The sequence below is a fragment of the Harpia harpyja genome, chromosome 2, assembly GCF_026419915.1.
Source record: "Harpia harpyja isolate bHarHar1 chromosome 2, bHarHar1 primary haplotype, whole genome shotgun sequence".
NCBI classification, from domain to species: domain Eukaryota; kingdom Metazoa; phylum Chordata; class Aves; order Accipitriformes; family Accipitridae; genus Harpia; species Harpia harpyja.
The window spans coordinates 54,771,250-54,794,290 of NC_068941.1; the positions used below are offsets into that span (position 1 = coordinate 54,771,250).

At 35.5% G+C, this 23,041-nt stretch overlaps 1 protein-coding gene across 1 annotated transcript in view; it reads right to left on the bottom strand.

The window, feature by feature from the left end:
- Window positions 1–1,080: 1,080 nt before the first annotated feature.
- MTNR1A (melatonin receptor 1A) overlaps window positions 1,081–23,041 on the bottom strand; it is a 61,970-nt gene continuing 40,009 nt past the window's right edge. Inside the window, exon 2 of the mRNA XM_052779903.1 lies at window positions 1,081–6,352. Coding sequence (XP_052635863.1) covers window positions 5,484–6,352 — 869 coding nt within the window. The 3' untranslated portion in view covers window positions 1,081–5,483. The remainder of the gene's footprint in view (window positions 6,353–23,041) is intronic.

The following is a 23,041-nucleotide window of genomic DNA, read 5'->3' on the forward strand; positions in this document are numbered from 1 at the left end:
CTTGGCTTAGGGATTTCCTGATGCTGAAGTTGTATTTTTGTGCTTGCTAGCCCTAGGGAATCTTCTTGCTGTGAATCAGTGCAGGGGTTTTTTGTGTACCTGTATAGGGTTTGTATAGGCAGTACTCTGTGGCAGAAAATTCCACAGCTTAAATTGTGTGGAAAAATATTTTGGTTTGAACCGTACATCTGATTGACAACCTCATTGTATTGCCCTGACTTTTATACACATTATGAAAAACTGAATATTTCTACATACTGAAGAAGAGTGAAGAGTATGTATTTGAATATAAGCACTTTTAGAATCTGGAAACAAACATGCAAAGTAAAATTCTTGTTGTGATTAAATGAAACCCTTGTGCACACATGCAATATAAGCAGAAAGTATAATGGTAAGTAGATTTCCTGTCTCTGGATTGATCAAATCTCTTGTGTTAGGACAATTTTCTGCTAAATAGATACTATTTATACAGTTAAGAATGAAGCCAAATAAAAGACTGCTGACTTTATAAATTTAGTTATAAAAATTACAAATCACGGAGAGAGTTCCACTGGATGAGGTTAATTCTGCAGATCTTTAGCAGGCAAATTCACAACCTGGAGAGCTGACAATCCATGAGTTCCTTAGAAATAAAACGTATATTTCTTGTGTAATAGTGTAAAATAGCTAATTTTTAGATTTATGAAATCTAATATGATAAAATTCTCAGCTGACATGAACCAGTGAATCTGTGCTGGTTTATATGAGCTGAAAATGAGACATTGTGTCTCAAATACTGTTTGGTTGTAACTTTTGGAATAATCGGTATATACATTTATGAATAACATGCTTCTCAAAATACGCATACTTTGGTTAGTGTTTGGTAGTAAGGATGGTTTGAGTGATGAGTATTTTACTGAATTGGGAAAATATTTTCTGTGACCATTATTAACACATGTACTTCTTTGCTGAATTTACTTTTGTTTCTATTAAAAATTCTAAAGGCTATTGGCTTGTACTGTGAGTCTTTCCCACCCTATTCTTTATTGCAATCTCTCAGACACATATTTGAGGTAGGAATAATATTTTAATGAGTAAATTCATAAAACCACATAATGGAATTCTTACTTAACACAGGCAAAAATTGGAGATACAGTACATGGGCTATAAGCCAGGCCACTACTTGAATATTTTTTCTTCTAAGAAATTTGGCTTTAGCACATGTGATTTCCCAAGCCTCAGTGACAAGATGACAGACATTTGTAGCTCTTAATTATTTGTAAACCATATTAATGACACTTAGAAAGTGCAGTTATTAGAAAAGAATTAAAGAATAACCGTTCATCTGTATTACTACAGTTTCTGAACAAGATATTCAAATAGAAGAGTTTCTGAGATTCTATTTTAAATCTGGTGACCACATATACTTATATACTTGTGTATTATATTTTAAGGAGTTTTTTAATGATTTTTCTTTCAGTGCAGTTTAAGGGAAATAACAGTTCCCTTCAGTATGTCATATTAAATCTGTTTTAACATGATACCATTTCGAAAGTGGTCCAAAAGAAGAAAAAAGTGCAATATTAATGGACTATAGAAGGATGCGCTATACACTGCAATATAGATTGATTACAATAGTATGTTTATTGTGGATGATTCAAAGACTTACTTTCTAAAACAAATAAGAGAAAGAAAAATAGTAAAGTCATTGATATATATTATACCTATTGAAATAACATATATTTGCTTCATATCTATGCACTTCCACTAGCCCAGTGGAAGAAGAAAATGTGCTAAGCACTCTTAAGTGAGCTGTTCCAAATGAAATTACATTGTTGCATACAGTTACAGTTTAACTATAATAAATACCCTGTTAATTGATATTAACATATTCATTAATATTCTCTTTGCTGGTAAATATGAAATAATGCTAAACTTCTTGTTAGCGTGAAGTTTGCAATGAAGATGACCACCAATAAGACTATCTATCTGTAAGGGTTCAAGATGCATTGATATAAGATCATATTCAGATTGTCAACATATTCAAGATTGTGATATATGAAAGAAATTCTTGTAGGATAAGGTCAGGGTCAACTAGGCTATAAGTCTTCAGTGTGTTGCATACAGGGGTTCACTGCTCCTTCACAGAGGTCCTTTGGCTTCATTGGGGCTCAGACCAGAAATGGATAGGAAGTAGGAAAGGGATGGGTCCCTGCAGGTGTCGTAGACTGCTAAGACTCATGTTTTAGAATTAAATCCATCCAGGGCTGATGACTGCTATAGGACAAGTACACTATCCAAAACTTCCGGATAGAACTCTAAATAATGCATTTGTGCTATGCTACCTTTTCATACAGGGGAAAATTTAATTACTTGGAATGTAAAAAACATGTCATGGCTCATCCATCTGCACAGAAGCAATTAATTTTGGTTAGGTTTCTAACTCCATCTCCTTAGAAGGACAGAAATCACGCTTATTTTCATCAGTCATTTTTATATTGACCACAAAGAGTCTGATCATGTGCAGTGCTGACTTACATTGTCATGTTCATTGTCAATGAGCAGCTGACGAGGCTGCTGATTGTCTTACATCAATCACTTTGACTCCTTTGAAGCAATAGAATCTGATTAAAAGAAATAGTTACTGCAGAGTTTAACATCGTTATTCTTTCACTTTTGCAATGAGTGGTTTTGCAAACCTTCCCTAAAATGTACTTCAGAATGTCAGTAAATGCAAAATTAATTTGAAGAGGCCAGCAGATATTGCCCAAATTTTTCATCCATATTAATTTAAACTAAATTCTAAAGACTAACACTCTTCCCTTCCCCCAAAGAAGAACAAGAGATTAATTTCTTAAAATTATTGCTATATTTAGCAGCTCATAACATCACCAACATCCACACTTCTGTGATTTAGATTTAATACAAATATTTCAAAATATCAGATCTGAAAAATGCTCTCCATTTTTATTACAGGCCTATTCAATAAAATATATACCTTTGGTATAATGTGTTTTATTGCATATAGCAAACCATTTTCATTATCATCAAAAATATATTTTAGCACTTGTGAATTACAGGGGACTTTAGTTCCTCAGATAACCCACAATATTTGATACAGTATCTTGAACCAGCTCATAAATATGTAGACATGATAAATGTACATTTTCTGTTGGAAATGGCAAGTGAAAGATCTTTGAGAATTCTAAATTTACTAATGATTAAGCTACTTACACTATCTTTACGCTACTTTATTAGATGCATTATAAGACATTATTTTCATTGAAAATATGCTTTAAATAAGGCAAGTTTTGTAAGATTTTAAATAGTGTTTTTTTCTTACATGAAAAACTTCTTTTCTTATAAGGTGCCTCCCTTGCTATTCTGAAATCACTACACACAAAGCAATAAAATTACAGAGCTACGCATCCTCCAAGGATGAAACCATAGTGAAGAAAGCTGTGATATACTTTATGCTGTTAGCCATGTTGTAGCATATTGCATCATATGACGATACCACAATAGAAGAGAGCTGGTTATTTACACAGTGGCTCTGACTGGCAAATGTAAACAAAGATGAGTCAAGCACCTTGGCAATGCATTGACTTGCTAGTTCATCTCCAGGGTTTTACAATGTTGTTCATTAGTTCTGTTGTCAACTTGACATGAGGCACCTATTTTTAAGGTAAAAGAAACTGGTCAGTTGACAAAGTGTCAGTGGGGGTTTCAAGTAAATATGAATCTACTCCCTTTTAGTTTATTATTAAGTCAAGAGTACATTGATGTATGATCCAACAAAGATGAAATGCTCTTAGATTTGTATGCAGTCTAAGGAATTATATGACATCGAGTGACTGTTGGTTTCTAAGACATATAGGCTCAAGAAAATCTCCAGTACAGCAAGTAATAATTTAAAGGAACTGTTTAGGTAAAGTCCATGTTTCAATATAGATTAACAGAAGTCTGATGGCTCTTCAGAAACTCTTAGTCCAGTTGAAATGATTGGAATTGGCTTGGAAAAGCTCAAGTGTATTTGAACATCAGTGTAGGTATGAACACTTGAGCATTAAAAGCTATGACAGTTGGAGCACCTTTCCAGAACAAAATGCTCCTTCTTTTTAAGGTCAATTTAAGGATGAATCCTATTGTTGTGAATTGCTTTTCTCCACCAGAGGACTTCATTATAAACAGAGATTCATTGTTGCAGGAGACAGCCTGTCTAGCTATCCTTCCTCACTTCACAGTATGCTTCCCCTCACTGAAGAGGTGCCTGCTGTCGGTGGAAGGTCCACATAACAGGTCCTGTCCTGAGAGTTACATGTTCCTCCTTGTACCAGGGACATAAGTAGGATCTTCTCTTTTCCATTATTTAAAGGTGTCTAATTGTTCTAGGTTATTACACTACGTTCATCATTGTGGTAAACACCTAATTATTATTTCGAAAACCTTATCTGTAGCAAATTACAAAATAACCTAAGTCTCAGGCTATTCTCAGGAGATCAAGTTGAGAAAGATGTTAAATGCTCATCCTGTAAATATTTCTCATTTTGCAGGGTTTCATGACGTCAAGATTCCACTAACCAGAGAAAACCGTCATCCTCACCCACCGTTCCTCTTAAATGCATTGATCTTCTTCTCACAGAAGTTTAGAACTACAAGTGAGAAATAACGGTCCTTCCTCATTTGTGTTTCTAGGAGGTGTTTCCCCAGAAACTCCTCTGGGGCACATCGTGATTTTGTGAATTACTGTCTCATCAGAAAGAATGATGGTTTATATTTCTCTTCCCAACCCTCCTACACGTTTTCATGCCCAAATGGCTTGAGCTGATGAATCATGGCTCTTTTCTTTCCTTGCTGTTTATCCTCCTGCCCTTGTACCTTTGAAGATAATCAGTCACGTATATTTCTCCTCCTAAAAGCTATTTTAAAATTGAGAACTCATTTGAGAATGCCATTCCTAGGAGGGCTGGCAAGGTTTAATCTCCAAAATATGAACAATCGTGTCCATGTTAGGAGCAAAGCAACCCTAATGAATTTTCAATTACTTTGATTTCTCACCTCACATTTCCTAATATCTTGCATAAAGGTCTGATTTAATCTTTTAAAAGAAGTTCTCAGAGGTTTGAGAATCAGGAGCATAACCTGGCCAGAAGCAGGAGGCAGAAATTGGTAGGAATAGTTTTGTGATTTCTTTTATTGATACAGGCAATGTGGATACTTTCATTTCAATCTCCTTCTAGTTTTTTGTCTCCATTTAAGGAAAAAAAAAAGTATCCATGCATAATTTTGTAATTCCCTCACTGTGTTGTTATAAGAGAGCCATACCCTTGTATGACAGGATCTGTATGTCATGGCTCTGTAACTTCAGATCCCAAATACCATGCAAGGAATTTGATCAAATGCTTTCAGTGTAGAAGAGATATTTCACCTTAATATTTAACAGTAGGTCTAATAAAACAGATACTTTATGTGGATGCTGTTGAGCAACAATAAGGTTACCATGTTCAGACAGAGTCCACTTTCACTTGATTGTTGTTGGTAATCAATGGAGAAGGTTTACTTTTCATCCTGTCTCCCGCATCATTAGAACTATCCTGGAAAAAAACTTTTGCTGTACAAAAAGTGACAATAATTCTCTTGTATTCTCTTCTGAAGTTCTGGTTCAGGAGTCCATATATGATAGCATTAAGGCAGCTGTTGAAATATGCCATGTAATAACTGGATACAAACAACCACTCTGGAATCCTAGGGATTACAGTTTCTGGGTTGACAGCCACAGCAAGGCCTATAAAGTTCAAAGGAGCCCAGCAGACTGCAAACAGCACAAATACCACAAACATGGTTACAAAGTTTCTGAAGTCATGTGGTTTTAGCCTGGGGTTGTTATCTGGTTTAACCCTTCGCCTTACCTGAATAACAAGGATCCATATTCTCAAGTAACAGAAAGTAACTATGGCTATGGGAAGCAGGAAATGGAAAAACACAACTGCTATTGTATATGCTGAGCTCACAGATTGTGCAAATGTACATGAGTAAATCCTGGGGTCATATTGTAGTGATCCCACAAACAGGTTGGGCACAATAGCAACAAATGTTAGGACCCAGATAAGAACAACATAGCACAATGAATTCTTGTCGCTGTACAGCTTGTCATATTTGAGACTGTGACAGATATAGCAGTACCGATTGATAGCGATGCCTGTAATATTGAAGATTGATCCAATGACACTTAGGCCCATCAAGAAGCCACTAATCTGGCAGTGAAGGTATCCCAGGTTCCATCCGTTGTGAAATACAGATGTGAGGACCAGTGGATATGGGTAGATTGCTACAACCAAGTCTGCAACTGCCAGGCTTACAACAAACACATTTCCTGTAAAATAAATATAAAAAGGCAAGTATTAGTTTTTCTTTTGCTTTTTTCTGTCACTTCTGCTCTCAATAAATTAATGAGCAGCCTTAGTGGAACACTTTAAATGTAATTAGTTTCTACTTTCTAGATCAAAATCCATTGTCATATATCAGAAATAAGACACTCATTTTTAATCTAAAAAGGAAGTAGCTTAACTTAAAGATGCACCTTTTAAAAGAAAACTGTCTTTGAGTTTAATTACCATGACCTAATATTTTTATCATCTCATTTATTTGGATTCTTCCAATCACACAGACTCAGAATTCATAACTTTAAACTTTGCTTTGGTTTTAAATAGATAGACTCTTGAAAAATCAGCAGAAATAATACAATTACTAATACATTTCAAAACTCACATTTACCTTCCATATTTAATTTAATTTCTTTTGCTTACATTATCCGTGAAATTTTCCATTCCTCAAATGAAAATCTTTTTTTTCCCATTTCTATTTCCAGCTTCCATGACTGTAACATGACTTTTAAAGTGACCCTTTTTGAATCTGCTGGCTAGCACTGTCCTGGCGTCAGCTGGGACAGAGTTAATTTTCTTTCTAGTAGCTGGTATGGTGTTACCTTTTGGGTTCAGTATGAGAAGAATGTTAATAACACACTGATGTTTTCAGTTGTTGCTCAGTAGTGTTTAGACTAAAGTCAAGGATTTTTCAGCTTCTCATGCCCAGCCAGCAAGAAGGCTGGAGGGGCAGGAGAAGTTGGGAGGGGACACAGCCAGAGCAGCTGACCCAAAGTGGACAACAGGGTATTCCATACCGTGTGACGTCACATCTAGTATATAAACTGGGGGGAGTGGGGCAGGGAAGGATCGCTGCTCGGGGACTAAGTGGGTGTCAGTCGGTGAGTGGTGAGCAATCACATTGTGCATCACTTGTTTTGTATATTCCAATTCTTTTATTATTATCATTATCATTTTATTATTGTTATTATCATTATTAGTTTCTTCCTTTCTGTTCTATTAAACCGTTCTTATCTCAACCCACAAGTTTTAATTTTTTTCTAATTCTCTCCCACTGGGTTGGGAGGGAAGTGAGCAAGCTGCTGCATGCTACTTAGCTTAGTTGCTGGCTGGGGTTAAACCACGACAAGCACAACTAAACTTCTCAGAGTCTAGCTGAACACAGGCTTAGCTGTCTTTCCTAAGTATGAGAGATATACTGTTCAGTAAAAGACGTGATGCCGGGCAGTGACCTAGACAGTTCCCAGACACTATTGATGCCACATTCTTCTCTGCCTCCAAACTGGAAAATTAAGCAATGATCTATTCTCTTGGTTCATCTTTTAATTAAAATAAAGGGAGATTATTTTAGACTGTGTTAACTCTTGATAGAACCCCTCTCTGTTCTTCAAAGACAATGGAACCCATCATAACTAGATGTTTTGAATTAATCTTTTGAGCATAATTATATATTCTTTCTTTAGTTGCTTAAATGATAACTCATCTGAATGCCTCCCAACCATTCCAGTTTCTAAGAAAGTCACAAGATACATTGATATAGCTTTTATTCATTTTTTAAAAATAACTACTACATGTATTGGTCTAGTTATTCATGCCCATATCTACAGAAAGCTATAAATGTGTATATACACGTGTGTAGGTTTCTAAATGCATGTGTATGCATGTATACATAGGTGTGTGTGTGTTTGAGATTATATTTTGGAATCTGAGATTATACACTGAAGATGAAATACGAGCTTCTATTGCAACCTACAAGAAAATATACTGCTAGTTTTAGATGACGTAGAATTTCATTATTAATCCAAAGTGGGTTTGGTGGACTGTTTTATGCATTTATTTTGAGCAGACAAAATACAAATAGATAAAAATAGGTTAAAAGAAAAGGTAAAAGTATTTATGGACCAATAGGGCATTTTAGCTGTTATATTCTCAAAATTATTTTATTAATATATTATCTCAAACATCTTAAAATGCATATTCTCTCATTAATCTCATGCTTTAAATGGCCAGGTAAAAATATTAAATCTGCAAACTTCTACAGAAAAAACATGGAAATTATCTGGCTCAGGATGCTACTTATTCTCTTTTGTTTAAATTTTGATACATGCACAAAGTACCACATTTGATATTTATACTAATAGCAGCTGGGAGAAATGGCCTCAGTTAAAAGATTGCTACACTAGTTTTCATAGATTTTGTATCTGGATTTATAAATAACTTTCACTTGATAGTGTCTGTAGTTTTTTCTTCTTTTGCCTGGGAATTCACTGCCAGACTGAAATATGCTTATCCTGAAGGCTTTGGCAGAATTCCAGATCATTTCAGCACAAACAGCAGAGATCCTTTAAGCAAAAGAAGACAAGGGAAAAAAACCATTGCTTTCAGAATTTACTCTTGACATAGTGGAGAGCTATACAAGAATGGATAAAGAGACTATATGAAACTCAGGCCTCTGTGTTTATCTTATGACTCAAGAAGTGGAAAGTGAATGAAAAGTGGCTGTTGGCAGTTTTTTTTTCCCTGCCCAGAATGTTGCAGGCTTGATGAAACAGCACCATATAAACACCAGATGGGACAAAGAACCAGGACACTTATTTAAACATAATACTTAAAATAATCCTATTTATATTTGGTTATAAATTTTCTGCTTAGCTGGAGACTGCCCATCCCAAGCTTCCCTCTCTGCCATCCACTGAAACTTCTTCTGGTGCTCTCCATTAATATTGCTAATATTACCATTATTTACCCACTTGAGCCAAAAGATTCAGCTGTAAGAACAAAGTTAAAAGTGTGGGTGGGTGTTCCCTTTGTTGAAAGAAGACAGGTGGTATATTTTCTCTGAATAGTTTTAGCAGTGTCGTGCTTTGGAGACAACTGAGTCTGGGAAGAGTAGGAGCTCTATCTCTGAATCAGCCAAATTTCAGGCTTCCATAAACTGATGCACCATGGTTGTCCCAGCTTATCTTCTCAGTAGGCTGCTATAGAGCGACAAACTGAAAGTCTTGGAAATACAAGCTGTTTCATATGGAAATTGGAGGCTAGCAGGATATCCTTGGTGAGAGCTTGTCTTTTTAAACAAATCATGAGCTTGGAAACCAAGTCCCAGGCTGGCAGCTCATGGTTAGCATGTCAGCTGGATGACCAAAGCATTAGGCTAGAAGCTGCCTGGAAACCAGCTACCTGCTTGCAGACAGGACATTTAACCTGCCTTTCAGGAAGGGTTATCTTCAAACTTGAGTTCAGATACATTTTCCTTGTGAGCACAGAAACTTTGTCATTAAGATAGAATAGAAAATTCAAGTAAAAATGTATTTGGGATTAGTATGTTTGTTGTATATTTTGAGGTTCATTGTTTCAGACTCTGAAGTCGGATCTGAAATGATGTTGAGCTTTCATATGTTATATAATATACAATTTAAAAATATGATCTTAGATTTAGGCACCCACCATTAGAGGAAATTATTACTATTTTATGAAATTCCCATATATTTAATGGAATATTGTGAAATTAAACTCTTATGTTTGTGGAACACTTGGTATTATAGAGGTGCGTACCATAAAAAAAGATACAGGAAAAAATTAATTTTTATCTTCAGAGTTGGGTTTGAATAGAATGCTGTAAACAAAGACTGAAGCTCCATATCGAACCCTTTAAAAAAGCCACAAAATCAAAATCTTATAACTCTTCCTTGAACAAAAAGTATTCATTCTCTTTAGAGAGTGAGATCACATTGCTGTGAAAAACTGTGATTTATGTAACGAAAGAATGCATTACTGTGCATTAATACCAGTTGGCTGAACCAAGAAGGTAGAGGTTGAATTTCTTGACTTTGACATAAGTCAAATAAGCTTTAATAAATTTAAGCAGATGTTGTGCTATGGATGTATGTGGGAAGAAAGATAATCTTCTTTCTTAAGGTAACCAGCTTTAGCAGGCTATGCTTTTAGATGCTGTCTAAAGCAATGTTCCATTAAATATTTTCACCACCCTTATGGAAAAAGATGCCTTTCTACTCAGCAAACACATAGCAACCTCAGACCTACCTGCTGAATAAAAAACTCAATTAAAGCAACAGAAAATGAACAAGTGCTCTCCTAGAAAATTTGACTTTTCCAAGAACAAAATACAATATAAACTGAGTGTAAAATCTGTGACCCTGACAGATTATAAAAAAACAATGCTTATGGGATTAATTGTCATGATGTCAAAATGAATATATAGAGTATCTAAGAACTACATGATGTAGTTGTATGAGTAGCAGCTTGTATCTGCATAACATACAAATTACTATGTGGGTTGTCATTCCCTAGATTTAGTGCTAAGTATGTCCTGAAGTTATTGGGAATTAGAAAGTTTCCAGAAATTTCTAGCAACTTAAATAAGTGCAGAATATCAATGGAAAAAAATTACAGTTACTCAGTCTAAGTGGTGCTGAATGCTTCCCATAGACTTTGACTGGAGGGCTGAGCACTTTGCCAGCAGATCAAAAAGGACTAATTCTTTCTGCAATTTTAGGAGAACTGAGAGAGATGTGGTCTACAGAGCTCTTTCCTCAAGTGCTGAGACTTTGAAGTATTTTAACTCTCGTAAAACTTTTAGCCTGGGCAAAAAAATATATTGTAAAAAAGGGAAACAGCTTATCTATGGAACAAAACAACAGTGTTTCAAAGTATTAGGGACTCCAGCTAATTTTTTGGTACTAAGGAAATCTGAATGAATTTTAGAGATGTAATTTTGCTGGCAACATTGGTAAGGCTACTATTTCTCCTCCTTTTATTCCAAGATATTTCTGCAGCTTTTAATACTGGTTGCTACGTTACTATTTTTATGCACCTATTTCAAATTATTTCCTGTGTAGATAATGTATTGGCTTCTTACAACAAATGTTTCCAGACACCATTGTGTTTTCATCATGTTGCTAGATTTTAAAGTATATAACATTATGTTTCCTGTTTGTGCATTAGCGCTTCAGGTTGCACCAAATTTAGCTATGAGGGATTTAAAGCCTTTATGCTAACTGGAGATGCTTTTGCTTTTAGGTAAGTCTAAACAGTACATGCAGCTATCATTGAACTCACATATGAAGCTGTTGTTTCAGTGGCCATCGACTCAGACCTCTAATGTTTATTTAAGTATATTTTTAAGGAAAGAGGATAGTGTAAACATTTACAGTGTTGGACCAGTTACAAGATCAAACTTAATTTCTAACTTCCAGGTCCGTGCCATTCTTATCTACTGTCTTTTTATCACCTGTCAGATATTGCCAGATATGCTAACAGTAATTTCTGATTGTTTCATAACTAGGCTTAATTAACAGGATGCTTTGCTATAAATCTAGATCACGTTTTCTAGAAGTTGTGATGTATTCAAAAACCATATTGCCAAGATGCTTATGTCCACAGTTTTTATGTATTTAATGTCACCAAAGTTTTTATTTACATTTTAAAGCACTGATTTCTGATCACTCTAATACTTCTACTGATTTTCTTCAAGGATAGGTTACAGATATTTTTTTGGCATTTTCAAATGTTTCTCATTAATCCAGCCCTTGCTCAGAATGTTAATCTTGGGTTTTATGCTGCTGGCTGAAAACAAGACTAAGTTTAGGTGCATGCCACTGAATACCTGCAGCAGTAGAAAATTTAAATGTAGTACCTCATAGTTATAACTGAGCACAGCGTCATACTGACACATTTACATCTAGCAAAAGTGGCAGCATTGATAGATAGCTGGCAAAACACCTGGTTTAGAAAACTAGTAACTCCCCTTCACAACTGAATGGTAGGAGTGAATAAGTCTCTGATTCTAGAATACAAGACATCACATGAAATAAGGCAATGGGCTAGTTTATAAAGAAAGCAAAATTAGAATGCTAAGCATAATATTCAATAGGATATGCTTCATTTTGCCACTAAGAACTGAACTTCTTCCTTAGAAAGGCATTTTGTTAAACCTCTTGCTTCTCTCATGGCTGTTTCCATGCACAAAATGGTGTCTCAATGACAAATATTAACACCAGATTTGTTTCATATTCCATGAACATTTTTGCACTGAATGTTGTTGCATAAGCACCAGTATTTCACTTGTAAAACATCACAAAAAACTACAAAATCAAGGAGTGAAAGCTGGTTTTGTGAGTGCCTAATGCAAATTTAATAAAAAAACCTTGTTCATGTATCTGGAGACAAAGCTTAGCTCTACAGGCTCAGTAACCCTTCTCCCTGGGACCTTAACCAGTCATAACATTTCAAGAAAAAGACCTGTCCATAATTTTTCTGGGATCAATTTAATATTGGAAAATTGCTGTACCTGGCAGCACAGTTTGGGATTCCACAAAGGTCCTGTGCAATAAAAATTATTAAATGAAAATACCTGTAAGTGGGGTCAATGACCACTGCTTTTTAGGCAAAATCCCAAAGCCAAGTAAGGTTACCTAGACAAGCAAGCATGCATACAGTCCCAGCTTCACTGAAGAAAGATCTGAAAGGCTTAAGAAACTAACAGTCCTTGCAGCTCAGCATCAAAATAGCAGAAAGCAGCTGAGCAAAAATGTAGGAATAAATATTGCATAAGCTCCAGTTACTCCTGGGAGCTTCATTCACTTTACAGATCATAATATCAACTCCCCTAGATCTGAAAAGTCTATTTTTAAACTAAAGGCACTATTTATAAACCTGGCCTGAATCAAGAAGTCCACGTGCACATTAAATTTGAATAGCGTGATGGGCCTGTGGGTTTTGCTTCACATTAGCAAATTAACCCTGATGCTGCAGGTGGTGATGCAGGGAAATTTGAATGGCTTAAAGCCCACAATGAACCTTTTAACTTTAAGCAAATGTAGGAAAACCTTTCTCTTTCCTTTTAAGCTGAAAAAAAAACCCCTTGTATTATTTAGCGATTTTCTTAAAGCCTCATTCAAATGTACACTTCTGTCACACAATAGAAGAGATTTTCAGACCCTCTGTCATCTAGTTGGGACAGTAATGAAACCAGCTATGTAATTACAGACACAGTAATTGCCTACAGCTGTAATGATGTCAGGCAGGTAGCTTGTTAGCACTGAGGAGAGAGTATTAAATATTTACGGTTTGAACTCATTTATAATCTTACTAAGGTAGAGATTCTGGGTGTCACAGACAAGTTCAGGTACTGCAATGACCTAAGTAACCTCAACTTTTAACTGCAGTTGATAGAAATTCAGGCTGCTGAATCTTACAGGTCTGGACAGCTGGAGAACTACGTAACAGTATATTGGAGAGATATGGAAGAATAGATTTGTTAAAGACCATGTTATTAGAATAATCCATACTGTAATACTTTATTCCAATGTGCTGCAAGTTGAGGAAAAATTGACATAATCAGTACAGCATAAATGAAAGATCATACTGATGCACCCTGAAAAGAAAATGTTATACTGTATTTAGATTATACTAACTATCATACAGAAACTTCCAGTGAAGCTGCAGCAACAATTTAATTTGAAATGCCTATGCCATCTTCTGGCCAAGAAAATTAGATGCATGAATGAGTAATTGGCAGAAAATGGCAGTGAGGAATTATATAACACTCAGAATAAAGCAATGGAGGATTTTGGTGTCAGGTCCAAGTTGACTGTAGCCAAACGGTATTTAGATGTGATTAAGTAGTTTTGCAGATATGCCAAATGGCATACAGTTTGCTGTTACTTTAGCACCTATCATCTTTTTCTGCAGTCCCATGGCACACATGCGAGTGAGACAGCTACTGCTCTCCTTAAAGTCTAAAAATATTTGGCAGCGCTATTCTTGGTGGTTCAGTCATGAGAGGAAAGTGATGTGAGTTTTACTGTCAGGCAAAGAAAGGAATTGAATCCATATGCTGGATGAGTGCTACAGGCGTGGGGATGTACCTTGCCCCTGGCAGTTTTGTATGACATGTCAGGGCTGCTTTGAAATGTCTCTTGTATTGGACCTCTCACATGATAGGAGTACTTAGTTTGTACTAGGCAGTAGATTTAGTAGTGCATGGGATATTGAATATCTCAATACTGGCAAGACTGAGGTATTTCTGGGTATGCCAAGAAGGGTAGTGCTATCCACTGGATGAATTTATACGACATGAAATATAAAGCACCCAGGAAAAACAGCAGTGAAGAAAAGGCCTAGACTACCATTGTACATTTAGGCACCTGATGTAGGAGTAAGCAGGATTTGACTGAAGACCTTTTGTGGATCTAAAATTAAAAATCTAGAGGTGGCATGGGTTTGGGTCTTTTTTAAGGATTTTTAAGAAGTGCAGTTTTAAGAAGGACTTTAAATAATAGCAGTCAGAGCCACCAGTGAACCTCAAGATACACTCTTCTTTCTGTTACATTATGCAGTGCCATGAAATATTTTGCTTTGAGACTCTACATAGTAGGTTCACGTCCAAGATACTTTGTTTTAGAAGGAGCAGCAAATTGAACAAGACTTCTGTTCTTTTATGGAAACCTCTAAAATTTTATCAGAGTAATATCTAGATAATATGTATTTATTTTGGTAACAAGATTGTATTAAACTGGCACTGTCATACAGTTTTGTAGTTTTATAATATAGAAATAATAGATGAAAGTGACTCTTGTTAAATAAGTAGTCCTGAAACTGAACAATTCAGTTTTTTAAATGCTTCATTGACAAATTTGCAGTAGATGTTGATAAAATAAACATTTTAATTGCTGTTTGACAAAAGTTTGAAGTCCCATATGCATATTTCCTGATACTCAGAATGAATATTGCTGTAGTTCTGTGCCCCATTCAGTTTTTAAATATGTGTTTTTTGAGTTCTATGGATGTTTTTCACCAAAATGTGAAGCCATGACAACTAATCTGGTCACGTGGAATTCTGTTTAAATCATTCTTAACTTAGTTTCTTTTTGTCCACCCAGCCAAGGGTGAACTAAGTCATAACATAAAATATCAAGAAGGCTTGTAATGACATTGAAGTGAATCAACAAACCCTGCTGTCTTGCAGGTGGAAGTTAGAAACCAGAGCAGGCAGATGTAGTGGTGGATGTCTCGAGTTCTGTGACCCTAGTTTTGGCTCTGGTATCTGCCTTGACTGTTCTTTCTACAGTTCACTGGGCTGGTGTGTTTTCAAGGTCAGGACATACATTCCCTCTGAACATCAGCCCCTTCTACCACGATGACAATATTTCAGAGACCAAATAGATTTGCCTGAGTAACTTATCCACTTTTACAGAAGGGAATTATATTACCACTTCTGATTTGATCTTTTCTATCTCTAATTTCTATGATTCATTTGGGAGGAAAAAAAAAATCCTGTGGAACAGCCTGTTTTCCAACAAGGTATTGCCTAGATGTTACAGAACACTAAGGTTGTCATCACAGTTCAGCAAGCTGTATGAAACCAATTAGAATAACAATACTGCTGATGTCAGAGGATCACGCTACTGAACTGCATCGCAGGAGAATCAGCGTAAGAGTACTTTTTTCCCCCTTCAACTGTATTTGCATTAGAGACTGGAAAAAAATGGAAGGACAAAAATGGTACTATCACAGTAATATCACAGCTCAGATAAATAAAACTAATAATACAGTTGAGAGAGTAAAACAAACGAAAGGGAAAAAGCGGGAAAAGGCAGAGACAGATGCTTATGAAATATAATTATGTTTGGTATTTGTACAAAATCTCATGTATCAGTTAGCATCAGTGCTAGAAAATGGGAAGATACAGCCTATTCCCTTCCAAGTTCTAATACGTATTTTGAGAAAACAAGTAGGAGAAAACAGGAGAGTGAAGGTTCAGCCACATAACTGACAGCATACTGTATATAATATTGCAAACATGAAATCCCTTTTCTGAATCTCTTTGAAAGTCAGTTTTATGTAACAGGATTTTGTGGCTGAATTTGTCCATAGAATTATTCATGGGAAGAAAAAGAAGTTAAACAAACTCTCAGGAGTACAAAATAATGAATTTTCTTTCTGTTATGACTAATAACAGTATAGGTGGTCATTCAGCCAATCCCACATTTAACTACAGAGTCCACAGTAGACAGCAAAGCTAATGAAATGAGTTCTTAAAACAGTCTTCCCAGTTCTTTCTCCTAAAATCAGCAATGGTAGGACATCTGCCAGGAAACTGGAAAATAGCACTATAGAAAATATCACTTATATATAGTTAAACACATGTGTATTTACTCTCCCTTCCTCTGTCCATTCTTTATTTCTCTATTCCTTTTCTTCCTTCTCTCATTTATTCCATCACCACATCTTTTCTCTCCTTACCACCTTACAACCCCAAATCTTTTACATTTCTGACAGAAGCCTTTTTCCTCCCTTCTTTCCCCTCCTTTCCTGTTTCTTTGTCCCAGGTTCCTTAAAAAAGGTGAGAAGACAGAGAAGATTATCATATTACACTCCCACCTTAGCAGTTTGATGATTTTTAGGGGGTACTCCATTGTGTCATTATCAAAGACCCAGCTGCCTCCAGTTCTTCCTGCCTCCCTTTCATTTCTTCATTTTCCCTATTGTGCTACAGCAACAATCCAGAAGTTGAATGGTCCCAGACCACAGAGGGACAAGTGAAATGGTATCAAGTGTCATGGGGAATTCACTAGAATAAGTGCTATTTTACTTGCAATATTAGTGGGTTTTGTTGATGAAAGTAACTGATGGTATCAAGAGATCTTGCTCTTCTATAGCATCAGAAATGCATTTAGCACTGGAAACTAAAAGGACAAAGAAGTGGAACTTGTATACACATGGCAGCAATGCCAAGGATCTTAATACCTGTCTTCTCTAATGTTTATTTATTTCTCTTTATAAAAAGGAAATGGGAAAACAACAACTCTGGATTAAGAGAGAGTGAAGTTCCTTTCCTCTGTAAAAAGTTTTATAAACGCTGAGAAATTTACTCTAGCTATTGGACCAGAATAGACTGTTCTAGTCCAACACTGGAACACCTACACTATCCTCCTGTGCCTGTGTATATCCACAGGCTGCCAGGAGAACCGCTTTCTTAGCATGCGCCTTTGTAATTTGGTGAGCACCCACACCAACTGCAGAGTTCTGCACCTGCCACGCTGGTGTGAAAACATGGTAAGAAATACAAATTAAACCTAAACTGGTTACACTGAGTGTCAAGTAAATTCAAAATATGACAAAGCAACAACTTAGGTTTCAGACAACTTTCTTAGAGCATGTCGGTGTGAGAAATCTATTCAGGATTGCTGCAGCAAGCAATTAAAATGATAGCCTTGACAATGCAAGTGTGTCAAAAGCTTAGAAGCATTAGTTTATTTTCCCCCTTTGTATTATTTAAAATAACACGGATTTAGATATATGACACAGGATAGATTTATAAGAAATCAAGGAAGCAGGCAGTTTATTCATTATTGCCCTGACTCATACAGGTAGTTAATTATCACATTTTAGCACCTGTATAGAATAATTGACTCAGAAACAATGTTTGTTTGCTTACATTAGATGTGCATTTTAAAACAGCTTGCTGATAAAACCTCAGGCTACAGCTGAAATTTTATGTTAGAGGAGAAATGAAGATATTGCACTACCTTAAGTAAAATCTGTATTTTAATTTGTATCAAAAAGTTGGGGGAAATATATAATTCCTCTACACCTAAACTTTTTTTTTTTTTCCTCCTAAAGATCTAATTTCTAGTGCTCTAAGGACTAAAATGGATTTGGAGAAAACAGTTTCTCAGTTTTCTAATGCTATCCCCATTGCTAGTAGCAATAGTCTATAGAGATCTTAAGATAAACTTTAACATTTATGATATTTGAATGACCATAAAAACATTTTCATTTATTTTAAGGCTTCTCACTACAATTTAGTTTCTTCATTACAAAAGCAGCTGGCAGAACAGATAAAATAACAGGGACAAACTGACTATAAAGAATTTATAGAACTTTAAAAAGTATTCTTAAGTCATTATTCCTTAAATTCTTCAGACAAATAAAGGCATGAGGGTTTTTTTTCAGTATTTCTTCTGGGAAGCCTAAAATATACACTGTGACTTCACTGCAGGCAAATAATGAAGCTATCCTAAATTCATGCCTATACCTTTACAGTATACAACGATATAAGAAGTACTGATGCACATGTACATCAGCTAGTTATTCTGCAACAGGATTCATGATAATGTTTAAAAACATTAAAATTGTTTAAATAATTTTAAATATAATATTTAGAAAAAGAACTATAATCCTACCTAAGCTTTTCATACTACAAAACGTTTGGAATGTCCCCCATTTAGGCATTGTAACCTATGGGTCAACTGATAGTTAACTGCTTATGACAGAATATGGAAACAGGACTCTTGGCTTGGATATACTGTTATACTTGTAGTTAGTGAATATATCTACACTTTAATCTTAACTAAATAATCTGTTTTTTTGCCATCAGTCTGAATGATAAAATTTCCACAAATGTTCGCTCTAGTTTGACCAGGCTTTAGAAGTTACAGTCAGGAGGGGAATTCATTTATTGGTTGTTGCTTTTTTTTTTCCCCTGCATGATGGGATTTTTCACACAGCACAGAATAAAATTTCCAAGCAATAATTATTTGAGAGAAACTAGTAAGAGAATTAGTCAGGTATGATTGTCCTTTGACATCATAGAAGACTTCAGGTATTTCCACAACGTACCCTGATGGGCTTACGTAAGTGAGGTCAACCTCTTAAAGGATTTTCCTTCTCTTTAGTAAATATTGACATACAACTCCAAAATTTTTCAATATCCTCTTGGTTAGTTAATTAGCAAATACATGACTTTTATATTTAATGCTTATTAGAAATGAAATGGGGTTTGGATTTGTGTCTTTTAGCTTAACAGCATTAAATGAAGTTCTTTACTAAGAGCTCACTTACATGGAGATGTGATTTAGCATGCTGATAAATTTGCCAAACCATTGCATTCTTAGAAGCAGGCTTTTGACTAGAAGCAATTGGCTAAAATAATGATTTAGCTAACTCCACTGACTTAAGACAAGTTGAAGTAGTGTAAGTGAGTCAATAAGTGGCTCTGTGTATTGAATATATCTCATAATTTTATTATTGAACTATTATTCCTCTCCACCTTGTTTTAGTTACTTGCCTGTTCTCTGGGTTTTTCTTTCATGAAGAGTGGTGTGGAATTTTTCAGAAAGCATTTATTTTTCTATTGTTTAAGTCTAAACTGTTTATCAATGAATGTAGTTGAAGTACAATGAAGGCTACGGCACTAGCTAATAGGAAAGAAATATAAAAATGCTGTTGACTTTCAGTACCTACATATGTCTTCAGAACTTATCACTCAGGGTTGTTACTTAACCTGTCCAGTACAATGAAATAAACTGCTGAAACCAATACTTGCTGTCAAAATTATTGGATTTTGTATTATGGTAATTTCAGTATGGTAGCATTTAGAAGTTGTGTTATGATATCTCATCTGAAGTATTTGTACCCATTGATTTTTGTTATGACTCATAAATATCCTAAATGCTCACCCTGAGAATCCAAACACAATTTGCAAAGTCAAGTTCAACACCTCCAATGTAAAAAATGTGAACCCTTTCTCTGTGTGAAAATAAAATAGATTTGGAAAACTATACCACCAATATAATCTTAGTCTCATAGTATTATGTATATGACATCTTGGCTGTTGGAGCTCCTTTGCTTTTTTAATGCCTATTTTTTCTCTTATACTCCTTTCTATCTTTGTTTAAATGTTAGGAGATTCTTACAAAAAAAGCTTTTCAGCAAGCTGAAAAGCTAAATATAGACAGCTAAAGATAGTATCCTTTTAAATATTCAGTAAAAACTTTGCCTGTTCTCCTTCTGAACCTTACTCCTGAGTTCTTCATCTTTTTTTAGGTACAGGTTTTTAGTGTGCCAACATACTTCTTTATTTAACAAACCAGAAGTCAACACTTCTACTTAGAAAGCTAAAGATAAAGAAGGCACCCAAAGAAATGTGGGATAATTGTCTCAATGAACATTAAAAAAAATCCCTATGCTGAAAGGATGCCAGAAAGAAGAGGTTCTGCACAATCAGTGTATGTCAAAGATACAGTGTATTTATATTGTGTTGCAAAACCTGACATAAAGTTTATTACGAAAAGGATAGAGTGGTGAGCAAATGGTAAGGAAGCCTTAGCTTCAGACAGCACTGAATGGTCCCTTTGTTTTTCTTTACTTTGGTCTATTAGGGCATAATCACCTCATTTTTTTAAACATTATCCTTGTAAAATGTTCTACAGGTGACTGAATGCTAAAAAAAGGGGGGAAAGCCTGTCTTCCAAATCTTAGCTAAAGCCTCCTAGATTTTCTTAAGTTAGTTTCAGAAATATCTGTATTTAGCTTTGTAGGTGAAAAGATTCCTTCAACAGTTTTGAAAGTGAAAGACAGCTTGAGCTCCTCAGAGAGCTACTTTAGCTGTTCCCATGTAACAGCACAAAAATGTCTGCTTTAGCAGATTAATGTATTTTGTAAAGTAACAGCAGAAGGGCTTCCCCAAAAGATCTGAAAATTCTTCACTCTTTCAAAAAAATACGTAAACCTAGACTAACAGCCTTCATTTGTGTGAAGAAAAACTAGTCAGTCTATGATGCAGAACTGTTTTGGTAACACGTAAAAAAACTCCTTCAAACTCTTTCATTGAAATTGTGTGTGTCAGCTGTAACCACTGATGGGTGATAGTAGTACTTGCTCTCATTATATTAATTTCCTGATAGACTTGAATTCATATTTTAGGAAAGTCCAAGGGAATTTTTTTTATACACTCCAAAATCTGGAATAGGACAGTGTCAGTTCTTTATGATATTTTTAGGTATATTTTATTAACAATGTCAAGCTTCCTGTAAATTTGGTGTGGCAGGATGTTGAGCTGGTCAGAGCTTTAAAATAGATCAATTAACCTTCTCTTTACAGTGAGCTCAACAAAGAAAACCATTTAAGACAGAGAAGAATAAAAATAAACCAGTTTCTCCCTGCCTTTTTTATTCTTTCAAGACAGATCCTTTCTTCCAGGACTGATTTCAGTCAGTTCAAGCACTTTGATGATCTCCTGTGGTCCTCTTCTCCCCATTTCTTAAGCCTGATCTGTTTCTGTTCTTCTCAGCCATCTCAGTCCCTGCTGGAGCTGCAAGCTCTCTTCTTCTTGATGCCTTCCCATGCCTGGTCTTCCTCTTGGCCAGTGCTTGCTTTTATTGACCCTGCTCAGCTGCTTCTGAGGGAGAGAGTCATCAACCTCACCCAGATATGCCTTTACTAACAGAATGTAGCACACAGTGAGAAAAAACGAAATGCGTACCTTTAGTCAGACTTAAGGGAGAGAAGAACAGTAGCTAAACTTTTCATCTTCAAGACAGTTCCTGAAAATGCCTCTTTTAAGTCTGCATGGAATTAAAAACCTATGCCACACTACCAAGTCAAACAAATGAACAAACATATTCAACCTTTTACTTCTAGGATAAGAAGAAACTTAGTTATATGAGGTTTTCAGTAGATATATAAAAGTCAGTAGATGTACAAAGCAGGAGCAGGTTCAGCAGTGCTGACAAATTATCTATCTCAGATTGGTCACCAAACCTTTCTCCTGATGATTAATTGTCTGAACACCAGGCCAGCTTGGAGACAATAACACTGACAAGTAAACATTGCTCAGAATAAGAACTTGTTCCACACTGCTGAACAAGTCCCTAAACTGGGACAAACAGGCGATAAAATAGATGCTAAAAGTGACAACATAGCAAAACTCCTTCATATGACTGGATATAGAGACAAATGAAAAAAACATTGGAAGAGAATGAGAGTTCTAGTCTAGGGAGAAACTATTTTGCCACTAAGGAATATGTTCTTCTGGAATAAATACATTAAATTTAAATTACAGATGTTAAAGGGGAAAATAATATGGCATTGTTCTTTAGTTACCGTTCCCTTTTAGTAAATCCTATCCTATAGGACACACTACTCTTTTGCTCCAAGACCTATCTGGAAAAGAAATAAGAAAGCGGTTGGGATGTTAGTTGTTCAGTATCTTTAGGCAGCCCTAACTGAGGTTCAGGTCTTATTAATCAAGCAGCTAATGTGAAGACAGGAATCAGATGTTAGCTTCTTACTATTTCCCTCTACCAAAGAGAGAATTTGATTGTTCCACAGACAAAGGACACACCAGAGTCCAGTATTTTGTGCCAATTTGCAGTGGTTGGCTTGGTTTCTTTAATCTGTTCTAATGCATAAATTTTCATGGAACTAACGCTGTAGCTCCATGTTCCATACAAAGCTCTTAGTTTTATTTGTATTAGACAAAAAGAAGAAAAAAAATAGTAGAGAAATGTGAGCACCTTCACATAAATCTGACAAAGTGCTCTAAATATATTTTTCTTTGATACAAGTCAGACAATCTACCCCTTACCACATCTCTAGAAGGAAATGTAGCTGATCAGTTATTTACAATTTCAAGTGGGACCAGCACTAAATGGCAGACTTAGGATTGGATTTTGCCCCTCCCTCATTGTGCAACTTTATAATACCTTTTTGTCCTATGAAACTATACTCTTGCCTAGCATTTGTATTCCTCCTTTTTTGAACTTTTTCCCATATTCCTCTTTTCCAATATCTATGTATTATGTATTTATAATCACTCTGTGGACATCTGTATTCTCAGTGTTACATATGCTGTTGTACCTAACAGTATACAG